Source organism: Sitophilus oryzae, unplaced genomic scaffold (assembly GCF_002938485.1).
Source record: "Sitophilus oryzae breed Bouriz unplaced genomic scaffold, Soryzae_2.0 scaffold_690_pilon_pilon, whole genome shotgun sequence".
Taxonomy (NCBI): Eukaryota; Metazoa; Arthropoda; class Insecta; order Coleoptera; family Curculionidae; genus Sitophilus; species Sitophilus oryzae.
The window spans coordinates 1,065,832-1,085,410 of NW_022147296.1; the positions used below are offsets into that span (position 1 = coordinate 1,065,832).

Consider the following 19,579-nt stretch of genomic DNA (forward strand, 5'->3'; position numbering starts at 1 on the left):
CATTTTCAAACTCTTTTATTAATTGCTTTTCTGTTTTTTCTTTGCTTTAAACCGTTTTGAAAAACTAGAAACAATCTTTTTACTTATATAAACGAATATGTAAAAGATGAAACCGACAAAAAGATAAACGTCTAACAAATAATACTGGTAGAAAGGTAACGTTAAAGTTGCCGGTTGCAAATGCGACGCCCCTTTGTGCCTGATGACGTATTCAATCCAAAATACTGCTGTGTCTAGTGCTGACAGGGGCTGGTCTCGCATTATTTCTGCTAGTTTTATTATGTTCGCCTTGTACCTACAAAACAGATATACTTATGACACAATTAATACTAATTGCATAATGATTGAGCTTTGATTGTGAATGGGTGAGGGTGGTTTTCTTCAAACAGAAGATCCTTATAATATTGTATTTATGTATTTAGTTTAGATCACCTAATACATAATCCCAGGTTATTATTATACGTAGAGCAAGATCCCATGGCCGCTTAACCCGGGATGGGATTATGCTATTAGCGCTGATTAAAGAAATAAGAAGATGCGCAACCTTATGGGCCTTATGACATTTCGTGGCACAAAAGTTGTCCGAGATGTAACTGGCGAACTCTCAGCGTGTCCGACTTAGACAAGGAAAGAGAGGGGACAGCTAACACGCATATTCTCCCATGATCGGTTAGTGAGGCCAAAATTCGATCGGCGGCCATACTTTGGTGACAAGATTTCGAAGTGACACCGAGAGAATTTTTATGTTTTTTGTGACAACTGTTTTGTTTTAAATTTATAAACTGTATTGTTTAGTATGTGGTGAGATGTTCAGCGTATGGCTGCAAAGGCCGAAGCGAGAAAAAAGTGGCTGGAATTAATTTCACAGGTAAAAATCTATACACAACTTTTGTTATGTGGTCATAAAATGTACATTTTTTCATTATAGCAGTAAAAATATGTAAAATGCTTTTAATATGTTTTGTACCACATCCAAACCAAACTATTTTTAATAATTCCAAGTAGTATTTTCAATATCCTTTATTATAATTAATGTTTGAAATTATAAATAATGCTACTCAGCATGGATTTCTCCAGTGGCGTAGGGAATTATAATAAGAGAAATACAATTTCTGCAATAAACATTTTTTTATATATTTTACATGTAAAAAAATGTATAAAGTATTGTTATCAAATATGTAAAATAATTTTATATATATATATATATATATATATAGTGATATATATATATATATATATAAATATATATATATATATATATATATATATATATATATATATATAAAAAAATTAATATATTATAGTGATAAAAAATCAATATTTCTATAAATATATATATATATATATATATATATATATATATATATATATATATATATATATATATATATATATATACAAGTTGTCCCAGAAATGAGTGCAGATATTTTAACTGGTAGTATAGTTCAACCCCAAGAAACACGCCTATGAGGGTTTTTTGCAAAAAAAAATGTTGAAAATTTTATATTTTTCTTGACATTTTCCGGAAAATGTTGAAAAACTTTTGAGTGCCACTGTTCACTCCCGGGAAATTCGTTTAGCGGGCATAGAGAGTGTCGGAGAGAATGCAACGTTGCCACCTCCTACCATACCCACATTCTGCATGTTTATCTATAAATTCAATTATTTTTAGTTGCTACAGAAAAAAATACGAAAATTAATTTTATTCATATTAGTGCAGATTGCTCTACTAATTCTAGAGAAACGCGCAATATTTTAAATACTTTTTACAGTGGAGTAAACTGAAAAAATAAATCTTAACAATTATAGCTTCTTTTTTGCCATATTAGGAAATATTTTCAATCGTTTCAATAAACAATTATAACCTTTAATGTTTAGTTAGAGCTTACCCTTTTAATGAAAGTGTTTTTTATCCAGCACACATATACGCAAACACATACACACCAAATATCTATTAAACTGAACATCACAAACCTATCACATGCCTATCACTTTTAAAATATTATTTAAAATTTTTCACATGATAATAATCAAACACTAAACTCATAAATACAATAAAAAATGTTAAAAAAAACTTGCTTTAATAACTACTTATATCCGGTGGCTGATGGTAGACAGCCCGGGGTTTTCTTTGACATTTCTTCAAAACCGACACAACCCCGACAACGATTTCGAAAACACTGAAGGAATTAGAAATTACAAATTTTTATTTAGGAATTTGTTGACTTAGCGTCCTCTAGATGATGTATTACTATTGGACTGATGTATTACTATTATGGGTCAACGTTTTGGTGGTTGTATAAAGATAGATAAATCAATTTTCTAAATGTTTATGTATGGGTAGGGATATCCCAAAAAATAAAATAAAAAGTACAAGAAAGAATTAAGGTAAAATCAAAGAATATTCTACGTTATCTAAAATATAAAAATATGGGAAGCCCCGACAAAAATCTGACACCTGATATCAAAGTGATAAACAAACATCGGCGCATGCGGCAGCGACCACTTACACTTAATTTTTCAGTTCATTGCTAGATGGCCTTTTACTAGGGATGCACTGCAAACAAATATTCCAGCAAAACTAAAGTGTTTTTTCTTATTCTAAATTCTAACAAATAAATAAACCTGTAAAACTGTATAAATAAAATCGGTCTTCGATTTAAAAAAAAAGATCGATTATACCAAAAAATCGTTTGATAAAAATCACGTCGATTTGATAATAATCGATTCGAATCGTACATCCCTAGTATGGTGTGTAGTTTAAGGTTATGTTTAAGGTTAATCGTGGGTTATTAAACTCGCACAAAAACAAAACAGAAAACAACAAAAAACAATGCAAACAATGCCAAATAAACCTGTAAAAAAGTACTTTTATTATTCAAAATGAAATATCATATAATTCAGTTGGTATACGAATATTTTTTGATTTATTTATAATGTTTGGTGTCAAAAATATGTGAGAAATGAGGTAAACAGTTTAAATGTCTTAATAAATTCGTTTTTAATTTATTAACCTTTCAGGTATCTACCTAATGGTAGGAAGAAATTAATTATGTAATGGTAGGAAAAATAATTTCACTTTAATTATGTATTAGAAAATCAGTAATCTTAAATTAGGATGCATCAATGGAGAAGAAGGCAATTGTAATCACAATACAATAATAGATCTACAAATACCAAGCAATACATTAAATCAAAAATCTCAGTAACACTGTTATTATGTACTCCCTGTGGTCTTATTAAGTTAAAGTTTTGTTTTACATGAAAATAATTATCCCATTTAATTATTCATTAAATTTTAGTGTCAGCTTATTGATAGCTCGATTACCAGTCAAATAGTTTCGATGTTTTCTATACTATGAAGAAAATTTGATCTGATTAGATTAATTCAGATGTAAATTTATGTTATACGGTAAGATATTTTTAAACAAACCAAGAAAGTTCTCTTCAGACAAGTTCTGGTCTGAAATTGCAAATATTAATGAAAAAGTTATACATGTAGTTTTCTATTCATAAATGATATTATTGATTTTATTCTAGGTGAATGTATCGAGTCATATTATATTCTGCAGAATATATTGAGAAAAATGGTAAACTAACTAAAAGTGCTAACAAAATTTCTTAGGAAGTTATCGATATACCTAATTATTAGAAGCTGTAACAAATGTTCAAAGAGTCAGAGTATACTTTATTAGAAGTGTGTTAGATAGAATTATACACTTTAAAGAAAATATCTTTTATTATTGCAGGTAATACTGAATGTAATGCATATAATATGTGAAATCTATTATTACATACAAAGATTGAAAATTATTTAAACAGCTACCTGTATGTTGTCTCACAATCTCATTTAGTGAATGGGTTATTAAAAATTGAACATATTTACACACAGAATATTGTGGATATGGATATCTGGAAAGCATGTTATAACCATTTTTATTTTTAGGATTTATGAAATGATTACATAAATATACTAACAACAAATTGCAATGCATCTGTATATTAGAGACAAAGATGAAAGAGAGTAACAAGAATATATGTATTCAAAAGAAAAATATCAAGACCATTTGTAGTAATTAAAATTAAAGAATAAAATACATAAAATGTACCATATGATCGAAAAAAAAACGGCGTCCAGTTGGCTGGGAAATGACGATCAATGACATTTCCTATATAAATTTACATATAAAATGACAGCGACCTTCATTTCATAGCCATCGTTGACGCCGTTTTTTCTCGATCATACGGTAGTTTATGTGTGAACAAATTCTCATTTCATATAAAAATTGGAGCTCTATCTAGAGTATATTTGAATATAAATGTTTTTATGTATTGGAAGGGGGACTGTAGTTTTCAAATATAATAAAGAAAATAGACTAAAAAAACATGTGTGTAAGTTCTTTTTTAAACTATTCTGTAGTTACGTAAATGTGTTTCAAATAGGTTGCTTTTCACAATAAAGTCAATACACAGTAATTATGCTTTACTTTTTCAAAACACACTCTTGTTTTTTATTATCAGAGAGTTATTAATATTAGAAAATTTAGTTACATGAATATAATAGGAGCAAATATTATGTTTCAAGTTTCAAGTAATTAGAATATGATATGAGTCATAATAGCTTAAATATGATTGCTCATAAAATACCTAGTATATACACATTTAGATATATCTCTTTAAATATAAATTAGTATTGCCACCATGCGATTAATGGGAAATACAATATGGTCGTGAAAAAAAAAACGGCGTCAGCGATGGCTATGAAATAAAGATCGCTGTCAATCTATGTGTAAAATTTTATGGAGAATTTCACCGACCGTTATTTTCAAGCCATTCTGGACGCCGTTTTTTCCGACCATACGGTATTTCTAGGTATGGAATTATGTCTCTAATATGTAGTTAGGTAATTTTTTCCATTTGCCTATTGTTAATTATAACGTCGTCAAACTATAAAATTTGCTATATTTTTTAGTTAATTTTTTTTAGTAATATCAAAACATGTTTTGAATAGTTTAATTAGTAATAAAGCTACTAACATGTTCAGTTATTTTTTTTTCTATAAAGCTTTTTTGATAAAAAAATAAGTATACCTGCTAAGACGTTAAATTGCCTGAGAAATTACGATCGATGCCATTTACCATCCACTTTTACACAATAAAATGCCATCGATCGTAATTTCAAAAGCAGAAAACTTGCCGCCGTTTTTTCCAATGAAATGGGCGGTGGGGAGAAAATTACAGATTCCTGTATTATATTAACGACTAACGACATTATTAATCGCATGTACACAAAGCATGTACACTATTAGAAATCGATCTAATTTCTAATATTATCGAGCTTTTAAAATTCGAGAAAGTGATCGGAGATTGTGTTTAAAGTGTTGTGAAATGTTCGTTAGTGCATATTTTTGTGTCGGTAATCGGTATCGGTATAGGCAAATCACGATGGAGTATAGAAATCCGGAGAAGGTGGATATGCTAAGAGCATAGGTACTTTCTGGCAGGGGAAAGCGCTGTAGAAGCTCGGAGACTTTATTCCGAAGAGTATCCGAATAGATAAATCCCTAATGCTCGAACCTTTGTAAGTATGGTTCAGCATTTGAGGGATACGGGAAAAGCAACGAAGAATTGCTGCAAAACGTTAAAAATTCCATGCTCAGAAGAAGGAGAGCATCTATTGGAAATGGAGGTCGTCATTTTGAACAATTATTATAATAGCATGCAGTCAAGAAGCGAAGGGTATACCGGGTGGTGCATCATCGTTGGAAATATAGGATATCCCATGCAAATTTTGAACTGTCGAGATATCGGATCCCCTTATGCAAATTTGTAATGTATCTTTAAAAACCATTTACGATTTAGCTCTAAAATTAATAGGGGAGCCAATATTTCCACAGTTGAAAATTTGCATAGTGTTGTTAAGTATTGTAGTGAAGTGATGTTATTAAGTGTAGTGTTATGTGCAATTTTAAGAGTGGTAAAATGGAAAAAAAAGAAAGCTCTGCAGTTGTATCTCTCTGCTATAGGGATATCTTGTTTATTTGGTAAGTTTTTTTTTCTTTTAGTTTATTTTGTGGAATGTGGAAAGTAGGGCTACTGGCGATCACCCACTTAAAAAAAGTAACGCACCTCTGCAGAACCTCTTGGGTGGTGTGGGATTTTGCAAGTACTTTTTAAGTTTTTCTAGTCGATGTGGCAACAGCGGGCGGCGAACAAGCCGAGATCCGCGAGATATCTCCCCCGCGCCGGGGGATCCGCGAGATTCCCCGGCGGCTCTCAAAATGTCGCAATTTTTTTTTAAACTTTCAAAGTTGAATAACTCGGTTATTTTCAATCTATTTTAAAAATGGTAAAGAGAAAATATGTTTCTTTTGGCCAGATCTACCACCCCTTAAAATATCTGCACTCATTTCTGGGACACCCTGTATATATATTAACATATTATTATATATATAACAACTATTTGTTATATAAAACTTAAATTTACCTGCCAAGATTTGCTGGGGGTGGACAAACTTGTGGTGGGCTACTTGTTACTACATATATTTTTTTAAATATTCTTTCAAAAAATTTGCTAATTTAGGTGCATAATAATAGTCTCAGTGAGTAATTAATAAAAATTTAAAAATAAATAAAATAACACAAAGCTTCTAGAATTGTTTATTTTTTTGTGGAAAATTAGGATATTCTTATGATTGAAGGTAACAAATATTAAAAATTACGTCATTCATTGAATCCGTACGCAAGTGTGAAGGGGAATGGCTGGATTCATTATTATATCGTATGGTCGGAAAAAAAACGACGTCCAGTTGGCTTGTAAATGACGATCGACGACATTCCCCATATAATTTTACATATAAAATGACAGCGATCTTCATTTCATAGCTAGCGATCTTCATTTCATAGCTATCGCTGACGCCGTCTTTTTTCGATGTCGTTTTGTATAGTTTTTATGTCATTTTATATGGGGAATATCATCGATCGTAATTTACAAGCCAACTGGACGTCGCTTTTTTTCGATTATACGGTATAATAATGAATCTAGTCAATTCCCTTCACACTTGCTTACGGATTCAATGAATAATGCAATTTTTAATATTCATTTGTGAAATTGTCATTTTCAAACAAACAAGACGCCGTTTTTTTCGATCATACAGTACATAGGTATATACACGTTTAAAACATAATATGTTATTACATTATTTTTTATTTAATTATACATTATACACACGTTAATAAATAAATAATTGTCTTGATAATCAGTCCACTGTGACTGTTAAATAAATTTTGCATTATCGACTTAGATATTCTAATATTATAAAGGTGAGACTATAAAATACAAAATTGTATATGCATTACTCAAAAATGAACGATATATTAGTTTACGTTTTAATAAATATTTTGTACCGTCTAGGTACAAGCTAATTTCTGATGCTACGCCATTGGAGAATCTCGCGTGGTTTGATCGCCACTTTACGAACTACTTTCAATTTAAGACATGTTTCACTCAACAATTTTAAATACGTATTTTGTTTTTTCGCTATTTTTTCGATGTATTTTGACAGCCCGACCGTCGCGCGTCGGCCAAGAGTGCCACGTGTGAACTGGTCCTTTGAGCTTTGAGCCGCGCCGTCGTGGCAGGCTTGCGTCAGACGACGATGTTAAGCAGCGTTGCCGTAGTTACAACAATTTCAAATTCAAGAGATTCGAAGCAATCAAATTTGTATTAAATTTTAAAAATAAAACAGAGAAACATGAAAGGAAACAAACAAAACGAAAATGAATTGATTATTTGTCGGGCTGTTTTCGATATATTGAATTCTGAATTACGATAAACAATTTAGAAATTTCTTTTTTGTGACCTTATCAATAATCAATTCATTTGTGTTTTGTTTGTTTCCTTTCATGTTTTCTGTTTTATTTAAATTTAATAGAAGTGATTGCTTCAGTATCTTGAATTTGAAGTGATGGCCGGCAACCTCTGACGCAAGCTCGACACGCCGGCGCGACAAAGAAGCAGTGAGCAGTTACCAACCAGTAATGCGTGGCTGTCTTGGCCGACGGGTGGTTGGGCTGTTGACGGAATTGTCGAAATACATCGAAAAAATAGCGAAAAAGCAAAATACGTATTTAAAATTGTTGAGTGAAACATGTATTTTCTTAGATTGAAAGTAGTTCGTAAAGTGGCGGTAAGAGACAATAATTCTCAACATTTATTCATTCAGAAAGATATGCAAAGTAATGTGTAATGTGTGCTTTTCAAGGTGTTTTGTAAATCAGTGGTTCAAATTGTGATGAAGCCTATACGAAAATAATGTGTTAAGTTAAAAATGGGGACTGTTATTTTAGCAGTTTTTATAATAGCACGTACAAGTAAAGCAGCACAATGGAGTGTATTTAGTTAAGCGTGTATCGAAAAAGAGAACTGTCGCAGTTACATCGATCTGTCATAAGTATCTTTTTTAATGTTGGGTAAGTTTTTTTAATTTAACTTTTAAACATTTAACTTTTAATTTATTTTATGTAATAATATCACAATCTTAAAAATGTAATGCATCTCTGCAAACTCCTCAGGTGTTGTGATTTTATGACTTACTTGTAAACATATACTTTCTTGTCCATATGGCAACACAGTGCGTCGAATTAACTGAAATCCGGGTAATTGGATGTAGTTGGCAATATCTGCCGGCGGTTCTCAAAATGTTGCGATTATTTTTTTAAATTTTCAAAGTTAAATAACTCAGTTATTTTCAATTTATTTTAAAAATGGTAAAGAGAAAATATGTTTATTTTGACCAGATCTACCACCTCTTAAAATATCTGCACTCATTTCTGGGACACCCTGTATATCTTTATTATTTGACATTTTAAGCAAAGTTTAAAAAATAATTACAAATGTTAGATTATACTAAAAATACTTTTTTTCCATAGCAACTGTTAAAATTTCCGTATATCTATCAAAAATAGTAGATAAAATAGCACTTTAACCGCAAGAATAGATTAAATGATACTTTAACAGCGAGGATAGGTTAAAAACTTTATTTCTTCTCGCACGTTTCTTAATTGCTTCCAATTTTGAAAATTTTTGTATTCCTTTTCATAAGTTATTCGGAATTTAAATGGAAGTAGTTTGGATATGGCATTTGTCGCCTCAGCCTGAATATTTGTTGGTAATTTACTTATTTCGTTTTGAGCCATATTCAATCAGCAATCGACACGGAAGAGAATTATAAAATATTGACTCAAAACTGACAACTAAAAAGACAGCTTTATTTATTTGTCAAATTACATAGAAACCAACGCCAACCCAGCACAATATTTTTCTACTCGTAATAAATTCCTTGAAACAATAATTTCTGAATATTTTTTAAAACGTAACTCGCTATGGAAAAAAAATTGTTCTATACACGACGATAAAATTGCATTATCGTCTTGTATAAAAAACAACAATTTTTTTAATTGAATTGATTTTGAATTTGAACGGTCCGTACTTCTGCTTTTAGTCGGCAGAGTGGGTGGTTTCCGGAGACTGTGTTGCCAGAACTATGGACTAACCCGTAAATTTGCGGATTTTGAGTACGGTACGTCAATAATACGGATTTTCTATCATTAAAATCTAAAAGTTTCCATCATATGAGGGGCTCATAGTCCATAGCGAGCGATATAATTAAAGAAATATAAATAAACCTAATTTTAATCAAGATACTAAAGCACAGAAATATTTTTCTATATATCTAGAATAATTATTTGTGTTGTTTATTCTATCTATAACACGAATAAATGTTCAATACATAAACGCGGATTTTTTATCCAAAGACATTTTCGTCAAACGTATTACAGATATTACACATCTGGCAACACTGTGCCTTTCAGTGCCACACCGTCACTAATCTCCAAAAAGTGAAGCCCAAACAGTGAAAGAGAAATATGGAATTCTGCATAAGTCTATTTCACCCGGATATTCATTTAACTGCGCATGCCTTACCTGAAGAAGTTTTCATTGGTCGGTTTTTTAAAGGGAAGTGGTTAACTGACATTTCACCTAACCTTCAATTCTATTTATATTTGTAATATTTATAACACATTATCGTGGAGTTAGAAAAATATCAAAAAATAGTTGAAAACAATAAACTAAACAAAATCATTATTTTACGCACACAAATAAAAAGTAATTCAAATAGAACTAAAACAACAATCAATCGGAGTTTGGCGCAATCGCAATTCAATCGATATCCGGGTGAAATAGACTTATGCAGCATTAATATGCAGCTGAGTTATGTTGTCTTTTTCTTACGGCACGAAAACTGCACACGGGGTTAAATAGAGAACACTGAATATATTTTAGTTATATGTATATGCTTCGATATGCCTACGCTGGCCGAATTAGATAAAATGAGTGTTGGCCGCAGAACAAGTTGAGGCTCCACCGTACTGCACTTGAGACGTAAGGGGAAATCAAATCAGTCTTGTCATGAATTCGCCCAATAGGTTGCGTATTTTCCCAATACTTTTAATCAACGATATTAGGATATTAGCAAGGATAACTTGCTAATATCATAATCAAATAAGCTCCTCGTAAAGCCAACAATGGGCCCAACTACAATGAGAGTATCTAAATATGTAAGGGAAGCTCTCGGGGAAGCTACATCTTAATACTGAAAATGAGGGTGATGATGACAGACCGTATGATCGAAAAAAAGGGGTCCAGTTGGCTTGACATTTCCCATATATTTTTTTCCCTATGACATTTCCCATATAATTTTACATATAAAATGACAGCGATCTTCATTTCATAGCCATCGCTGACGCCATTTTTATTCGATCATACGGTACTTTAGGTATGGATTTAAATAAAGTTCCTAAATTTATTATTAAAAGAGCTACAGATCTCCGACGCACTGTTGCAGGGCCCTGTATTTTATTTATGTATTAAAATCAATGACTAAAAAATATAAGGACATGTAACGCCCATATACGGGCATACAGAATTATTTCTTATTAAAATTTTATTTAATTAATAATTATTATTCTTCTTTCTATTATCTGGTCTCCAGCGACAATTTTAGCGATTTTTAATAGTTTGTGTGTAGTGAACTTTGTATAAACTTTATGGCAATGGTGATTAGTTGTTCGACTTTCAAGTATAAAAGCAGCAGCGATAAGAAAAAGCCAGGAGTTACGTCTAGTCACCTGTTTAACGTTTTCTTAGTTTTCTTATTGAACTCGATAATTATTTTTCTGATATTATATATACTTGATGTGTGCTATACGTCGATACTAGTTTTGTACCTTTTGTTAACATTTTAATACGTTTTTTTCGTAATTAATTAGTATGATACCACCGTATACACCATAGGCGTAGTCAAACCATTTATCAAAAAATATAAATATCTCTTCAAACAGCTAGGTTAAGAAAAACATGTGCCACGACACTGTTTGGTGACATCGTCACAATTTGCTCTCGGGTGTTATTTGTCCTTGGATTCTTTAGTCATTGATTAAAATTTATTTTTAGGAACCAATTTATCTCCATATTGCTTTTTAAAGCAGCAAAAATACTTAACTAATTCCAAACTAATGGCAAAGTATTGCCAATGGGGTAAAAAAAATGAAATAGAATAATCACAAATAAATGGAAATTAAATAATCACAAATAAATGGGAAATAATGCTCTGCAGCACTACGTCGTTAACAGGTCACGAGCCGCCACTGATATAGACAGCAAATTATATACTTGGTGATGCTAAATATACCTAGTAAAAGATTGATTTTGCTTAAAATTAAATATTAACTCACGATGAATTATTTAAAAGTGTGTCCAGTTTAGTTCGAAGCTCGTCGCTTGTAAAATCATAAATATTAATCCTTTCGGCGATGCCTCTGCTGACGCATTTATCAGCATTGTTTGGCTGATCCCCATACACCGGCATTATCAACATAGGAACCCTTCTATCCACTGCTTCGTCAATAGATTGACAACCTAATATGCAATAAAAAATATTAATTACTTAGCAGCAATTTATAAATATAAGTAATTTATTTAATAATTATATACAGGGTGGCGCCACTCATACGCCGCGGAAGCTCCAAGGAGAACGGTAGTTTATATCGAAATGAAATTTTGGCAGCAAATGTAGGTTAACTGAAAGCATTTTATAAAAAAATTTATAGAATTATACAGGGTGTCCCCAAAAAAGTTACACATCAAAGTTGTGTTTTTTATAACGGAACACCCCTACATATTAATTGATTTTCGGATTCTAGGAGAAAAATAAAGGTGAGTTTAATTAAAGAAGCATATGCCTAAAATCTAAGGATTTTGACATATTTCACATTTTGTGAAAATGAAAAGCAAATTTTAAATTTCGATAACAGCTACCTAAATTTTAGTTGTCTTTGTATAGCCTGATATTTAATTACAGTAACCATTGTATGTTAAACCAAATTTAAATTTGACCCGAAAAGTTATACAGGGTGAGACAAAATTAATATGGAACGTTAGTCACTTTTAAAAGCAAGTTACTCTTTTATTTTAAATGGAACACCCAATATATTTTGCCGGTGTTCAATAAGGAATTTATATATCTTCAAAATATTATTAAGGTTGCCTACCCCTCAGACAAAGATTTTCCTAGACATTTTAATTTTTATGACTTTGCGTCAGTAGATCTTTATTATTTGAAAAAATCTAGGTGGCTGTGTGATATACCTTTTGTTAAAATAACAAAAATTAAAGATTGTAGAGTAATACACTCAACGGTAATAAAAAGATACACGTTTAAAATATATTTTAATTATTACAGAATTAAAACTAGATATAAACCTATAATTATGTGAAAAAAATCAGCTAGATGAAATCAAATGCTCAAAATGCTTCCTTTCCTGTTAACTGCATAAAATGATTGTCTTTTCAAAAGGATCTTTTCATTTTAAAAGGCATATGTGGAGTTCGACCTCTAAAAGCAGCTACAATAATTTCTCTCATGTTATCGTCAATAATTGGTCGAGTTTTGTAAGTACTGTCTTTAACGCATAAGATAATAAGCATTAAATATTTTTTTATTCATTCACCAACAATTTTTTTTTTCACCAAATTTTATGCATTCACCAACTAACAGAATCATATCAATTCTTTCTGATGTAGGATAAGTTTGCATTTTTGGCAAAATTTTGATTTTTTTTTCTTTTAACTGATACAAAATTTAGTTTACTATTATATTTAGAACTTCAGTTAGTTTAATCATTCTGTTAGTTTCTATTAATTCTCAATTAATTCGCTCAAAAAGTAACTGAATAATAATTGGTGGAAAGTTTACAGGTATAAGAAGTGTAGAACTCTATACATATATTTCCGTGGTTACATTTTAGGAAATCAAAAAACTAATTACATATTCTCATAGCCACTTCATTAGGGCTATCTGATAGTAGTATTAGATTTTCAAATTCGCTGATAAATTGTGAGATACAGAGGCGAACTTAATTTTTTTAAATACGGACCTGCATTTTTTATTTCAGGTTTTGAAAGAACTCGGTCTCCTGAGTATAAGGATATGCCATACTTCATACTTATTTTTTGTTTCGGGTACCTTAACAACAACAAAACTATTTAAATATTATTTAAAATAATTTCAAGTACGACTGTGTTTTTTTTTTAATTAATTTTAATTTTTAATCTGATGATATTCATCGCAACAATATTGATCAGCGCTAATTAACGTTGAATAAAGAAAATTGAGCCAATTCAAAGATTCAAATAAATGATATCAAATAAATGATATCAATGTAAGTAAGCAATTTAAAGATATTATTTTTAACTTTTTTATTGTAAATTTGGAATCTCAGTGTACGATCTATAAATATTCATAATATTGATCGTAGTTATTATAAATAAATCAACTTCTATAAATTAATTTCTAATGCTCTACATGTTCGAAAGGGTTACCACCCTCCCTCTAATGCACACATTTATTTTTTGTTCAATCTTATTTATAGCTCTTTGGACATAACTTCTTGTTATAGTTCCGAATGGGTATTTTGTACTCTTTATTGTAAATGTTGAGATGTATTGGTTTCACTTTCGCAAATGGGACGCCAAGTAATGCCCGTTTAGTTATTGCATTTGATTTTCCGTATTCAATGTTCTACCCCACGTCATTGTTAAGTTTGAAAGCTTATCAATATTGTAACGATGAATAGATTAAATATTACAAAAACAGAGCCGGACTTGACATTATTTTAAATAAATTGTGTTAAAATAACCGAAACAAAAAAGTATCAAGTGTGGCATATCATCGTACTCAGGAGAACGAGTTCTTTCAAAAACTGAAATAAAAAATGCAGGTCCGTATTAAAAAAAATTAAGTCGGCTTCTGTATCTCACAAATTATCAGCTAATTTGAAAATCTAAAAATACTACCAGATAGCCCTAATAAAGTGGCAATGAGAATGTGCAATTAGTTTTTTGATTTCCTAAAAAGTAACGCAAGGAAAAAATAAAAATGATTTTCAAAAAAATCCATTTTTTCCAAAAAACTCAGCAATCCTTGAAATTTAAAAAAAAATTTGATGGCATCTTGGTGAACATCTTAAAGCGCAACTTTGCCCCAATTTAACCATGTTCGTATCTATTACGGTTACGGAGATACCAATGCTCGTACCTCGAATTTGTAGCACCCTGTATAACCATTATAATTTGGCTTTTTACGATATGAAAGCACTTATAGTTAGAATAGTTTGTTATTACCATACATACCTCCTTGTGTTATAAATAGCTTTATTTTCGCATGTCCCAAAAGATCTTGTTGAGGATACCATTTCCGAATATGGAAATTTTTGGGAATATTTTTTGGCAAATTGATAAGGTCGGATTTCCAGAGAATACTATAAGGCAGGGCTGCTAGAACTTTTATTATAATATCCATTGACTCCTTGGGTATTTTAGAAGATTTTACATTTGTTCCTAAACTAAAATATATCACATCTGTTTTTAGATTATCTAGATACTCTGCTAAATCCTAAAATAGAAAGAAAATATTAATGGCGTTGACACTTTATTGAAGTGAAACTTCTTTACAAGCGTTAGGAGAAGAATTCAAGACCGTGATATACAGAATTGAATTTTCCAGCTCAGAATTAGAATTTAGAGTTAGTAACTCGCATTCATTGGAGGACAATGTTCAAACCAATAATCAACGAGAATATTCGTATAATTTAATAAAATTAATTACGCTGTAATTTCTGTATTATTAATCCGGTAAATGATGGAGATAGACAATTGTGATTGATTAAAATTTTATTTTAATATGAAACTTTTGTTAACAATATTCTGAGAATTAGAATAATGAATTGAATAATGACAAGACAAGTGACATCTGTCTAAAAAAGACAGCGATTTAAAGTGACAATTTAGTTATGTAAAATTTAGAGTGACAATTTTGATTTTACAAAAGGAATACATATTCCTTAGTTTACTGGTTGTCTGGCCAATTAATATTAATTTAAAAATAAATCCCCAACATGATTAATGAACAAAACATTTAAATAAAAACAGATACAGACCACACAAAACAAATTGTTGGAGTAGCATTTAGTAGTAGTCAGTGATATGTAGTATGAGATGTAGAGAATTATTTTTTTTTTAATAAAAATTAAAAAATATTAAAAAATTATAAAGCTAGAATAGTATACGGTTTTATATTAACTCTAATTTTTTGAAATTTTATAAAAAGCATTCATAAAAAAATATATATTCTTCCTTCAATTTAATAGATGTTAGTAAGAAGTTTCACTTCACAATATGCGCACATGGTGCACACACAATTTTTTAAAAGTCCATTTCACTAGTCCGAAAAAGTAGCAAATTAAGCGTTCGGCATTTAACGTTTTATGTAAAACTGGCTAGGTATTTTTACACAAATGAAGAAGAAAATTAAAGATAAAGAATTATACTATATTCGTATTGTAGCACATTTTTAGACAACTTCTTTATTTTTAAGATTTTGATGGTCAAACATCAACAAAATATTCCTTATGTGTGCACTAAATTTTCTGGAAGATAAAGGCATAATTTAAAATTCCGTTACAATACGGAAATAGACTGAAATATTGTGATTACAGTGATATATAATTTATATTGTTTTGTAACAAATTGCTCGCTATTTTATGGCAAATGCTAAGTTCTGTAAACCCTAATCAATCCTTAATCAAAGCATGTGTGTTTGGAATTTTGGGTGTGGCTTAACACGACAGGATCGGGCTCAGCCTAAGGTATGTTCGGCAGGTTTTTTGCGCCGCGCACGACGTGTTAAGCTGAGCGTTTAACATCATGCACTCATTCCCGCGAATTTCAATAGGAGTGTTTTCCTAGAGGGCGCATTACACCAGCGCAGAACGTGTTACGTCGACGCGATAGACCCGACTGCTTTTGGAGGAGTCAGTTGCGTTGTACGCTACGTGATTTGACCAGTTTGTTTTGAAAATTGTTAAAAAAATGTCCCTAAAACAAGGAAAGAAAGTGTTTCTCTCCAGAAATAATTGACAGAGAGGCAGCAAGACAGAGGACATTTTAAAAGGTGCATCGAAGATCTCCTATTTATATTATAATTTTTCTTAATAAAAACGCAACAATTAACTTCCTTTTCATGCACATAGTCGCCATTCTACTTGGTTCGCGACTTTCCTAGGCCAACTGAACCACGCCACTTTTACGCCGCGTAAAAAAATGTGCGCTTCTGCCGACGTTTTTTTAGAAATTCAGTTACTGCTGCGCATAAAACCTGCCTCTAGGAAAACATACCTTTAGGCAGATTTCTGAAATATAATATAATATCTGACAAACGAATCTAAAACAGCGGAAGGAATTCGGGCAAAAAAAGTCGATGTTGTCACGTTTAATTATAGAAAAGCAAAGTTGCTCGATATTACCTATAAATTGAATATATTTTAGTTCATTTCAGCATACATAATTATATATATGCTAATATGTTGACGTAGTTCTTATTGTAATAATGTATATTTATCTAATTAACAGTTTTCGTTCATTCTGCCTATTATAAAAGGTAAAGTATTTCCTTAAGATAATGTCCGCTTCGGGTAAGCTGTCAACGCTGACAAAATTCATCATGGCATCCCGGATTCAACCAGTCTGACTGGACGAGATTCTCGCACGTCTTGCCGCCATTACCCCCAACTTTATGCCCCTCTCTAGGAATAGTAGAAAGTCACTACTATTGAAAAATCCAGTGGCGGGGTTATTGTATTGTGTTTTATATCTTTAACTTGATTTGTGTTTATTGTAATTAGTACACGCGTTTTAACAAATATTATGGCAATGACTAAACAAAATGTAGGTACATTGAAAGTAAAATAATATTATAAACTTTACTGGAAAATATTATAAAAATTCCTGATATATTTTTATGAAACGCCGCACGCTCGTGGATATTTTATGAATGAAATCGGTCATGATTTTAGAAAATTGCGATCTCGTCACCGTTGCCCCGTTGTTTCAGATCCGTTTGTCAGACTGTATATTTCCTTCGGCTACACACCCGCTTTACCCGACCCCTGAGAACGACCCGAACAGTACAGCGTAATACACTCTTAAGTAGGTAACTTACTTTTGGTAAAGGCTGTATAGGTTGAACGTGCAAAGAAGAAACAGGGATATATTTTCCATTTCTTGCCTTCACATTATCTAGAGCAAAATTAGAACTTCCAATAACTAATTCTACTTCTTTCACTAACTGGTTGGAGGATTTCGTAACATCGCTAAAATACTTTTTTATCTGTTTATCGAAAACAGGTGCAATTTTGTATCTAAAAAATAACCTATACGCCCAAGAAAATATCCAGCTCTCTAATCTTTCCTTAAAATTTCTGGCGAACGAAAACTTCAGGAAAACATCCGGATGAACTACCGGATGTTTGTCGATACCCAGAGCATCCGCCATAGTAGTACTAATCGGTATAGACAACAGTCCAACCATAGGAACTTTATAGACTTCCTTGAAGGCGTAGAACGACTGCCACATGAATTCCACAATCAGCAAATCGTACGTGTCGTTATTAACGTTTTTGATTACATCCTGTAGGAAGGAATGGTTAAGTTGTGATTCGGCTGCTTCGTTAAGTGCCAAAATCACATTCATAACGTTCTCATCTGATGCACTATCGGATATTTCAAAGTTACTGGCATTTCTAAATACTTCATAACTAAAACTCAAATCGTGTTCGGTCAAGTTAGTTAGAGATTTGTCGTTTATAGGACTGGGCGTGTATACAGACACTTGATGGCCTCTCAAAGACAGTTCTTTCCATACCGGTTGGAAAACAATTTGATGGCTGACACTAGGGGTCATAAAGATACATAAAATGTTTGCCCCATATGTAGACACGAACAATAAACACAGACACAGAGAAATATAAAACATTGTTTACTTCAACTTTACACGCATTTTATGGCAGTATTTGTTGGAGATGTTCTATTTTATAAGTGGATAGCAGCTTAGTTTCAATTATCTCGAAAACACTCGTTAATAGTATTTTAACCTCAATAATATGCAGGTGTATACGTGTTATCAGAGATTGATTATTAAGTTGTGTAAGGCTTTTGTCCGATATCACTACTTGTTTATCGATTTTTAATAACCATTTCCTGAAAGATCCATATATACGCAAATTATTATTATTGTATGGTTTCAAAGATATGAAAAAAATTATCAAGCGCACTTGAAGATTAAGTCAAGTAGTGAAGTTTTCGTTCAGATAGCATACACAAAACCAAACTTATATGAAATCACTCTTTATTTCTGACTAAATTTCTTGCAAGGATAAAAATTGGTATACGACTTTAAGATAAGGCTTTTTGTTGTAAATAAACATAACAATGAAGAATAAACGACTGCTGCGATTTACTTTCTTTTGAATTTTGTGTTCAGTAGTAAAATCACGATTGTCTGGTAATTTTCATTCGATCTAAAAAAAAATAAAAAATGCCTTATGTTGTATTAACAGATGTATAGAGGGGAAGAATTATTGCTCTAACCGAACATGGAATACTCCAAACAGACGTAGCAGAGACAGTAGGCGTTACCCAGGGTGTTGTATCGGAAACATATGCAAGGTACTTGAAATTAGGAACACACAAGAATAGACCCAGACAAAGTCGTCAGAGAGTCACAACTGAACAACAAGACCGCCTTGTGCGCCATATTGCTAGAATAAATCCCAACATTTCTCATCCAGAGTTGCAAAGACAACTTCTGGCAGCTAACGTTTTAGTTGAAACCATAACAAAAAGGCTTCATGCTTGAGGATTTTACAGTAGGAGAGAGTTACGGATCCCACAATTATCTCGGCAAAATAAAATTGACCGGCTAAATTGATACCTTCAACATCAAAACTGGACAACTAAGAATTGGCAAAATGTTATTTTTTCGAACGAGACCAGAATTTGCCTAAGATCAGATAACCATCGAATTCGGGTTCTCATAGAGCTCCAAAAAGACGAGCGCGATTTCAGGCTGCCAAATCTGTACAAAGATATAAAGGTGGAACTATAATGTTCTGGGGAGGTATTA

At 31.6% G+C, this 19,579-nt stretch overlaps 1 protein-coding gene across 1 annotated transcript; it reads right to left on the bottom strand.

The window, feature by feature from the left end:
- LOC115888278 (UDP-glucuronosyltransferase 1-7C-like) lies at positions 1–18,580 on the bottom strand. The gene is made up of 4 exons (XM_030907951.1): positions 17,618–18,580; positions 14,752–15,013; positions 11,796–11,979; positions 1–295 (listed from the first exon to the last, which is right to left on the bottom strand). Exons 1-4 carry the CDS (start codon positions 18,428–18,430, stop codon positions 19–21), a joined length of 1,536 nt encoding a protein of 511 aa, XP_030763811.1. The 5' UTR covers positions 18,431–18,580; the 3' UTR covers positions 1–18.
- Between the last annotated feature and the right edge of the window lie 999 nt (positions 18,581–19,579).

Coding starts and splice junctions, on each gene's coding strand:
- LOC115888278 (XM_030907951.1), bottom strand. CDS start 18,430: ATGTTTTATATTTCTCTGTGTCTGTGTTTATTGTTCGTGTCTACATAT. Junction 11,980..14,751: donor GCTATTTATAACACAAGGAG/GTATGTATGGTA, acceptor ATTGCATATTAG/GTTGTCAATCTATTGACGAA. Junction 296..11,795: donor ACACTTTTAAATAATTCATC/GTGAGTTAATAT, acceptor TCTGTTTTGTAG/GTACAAGGCGAACATAATAA.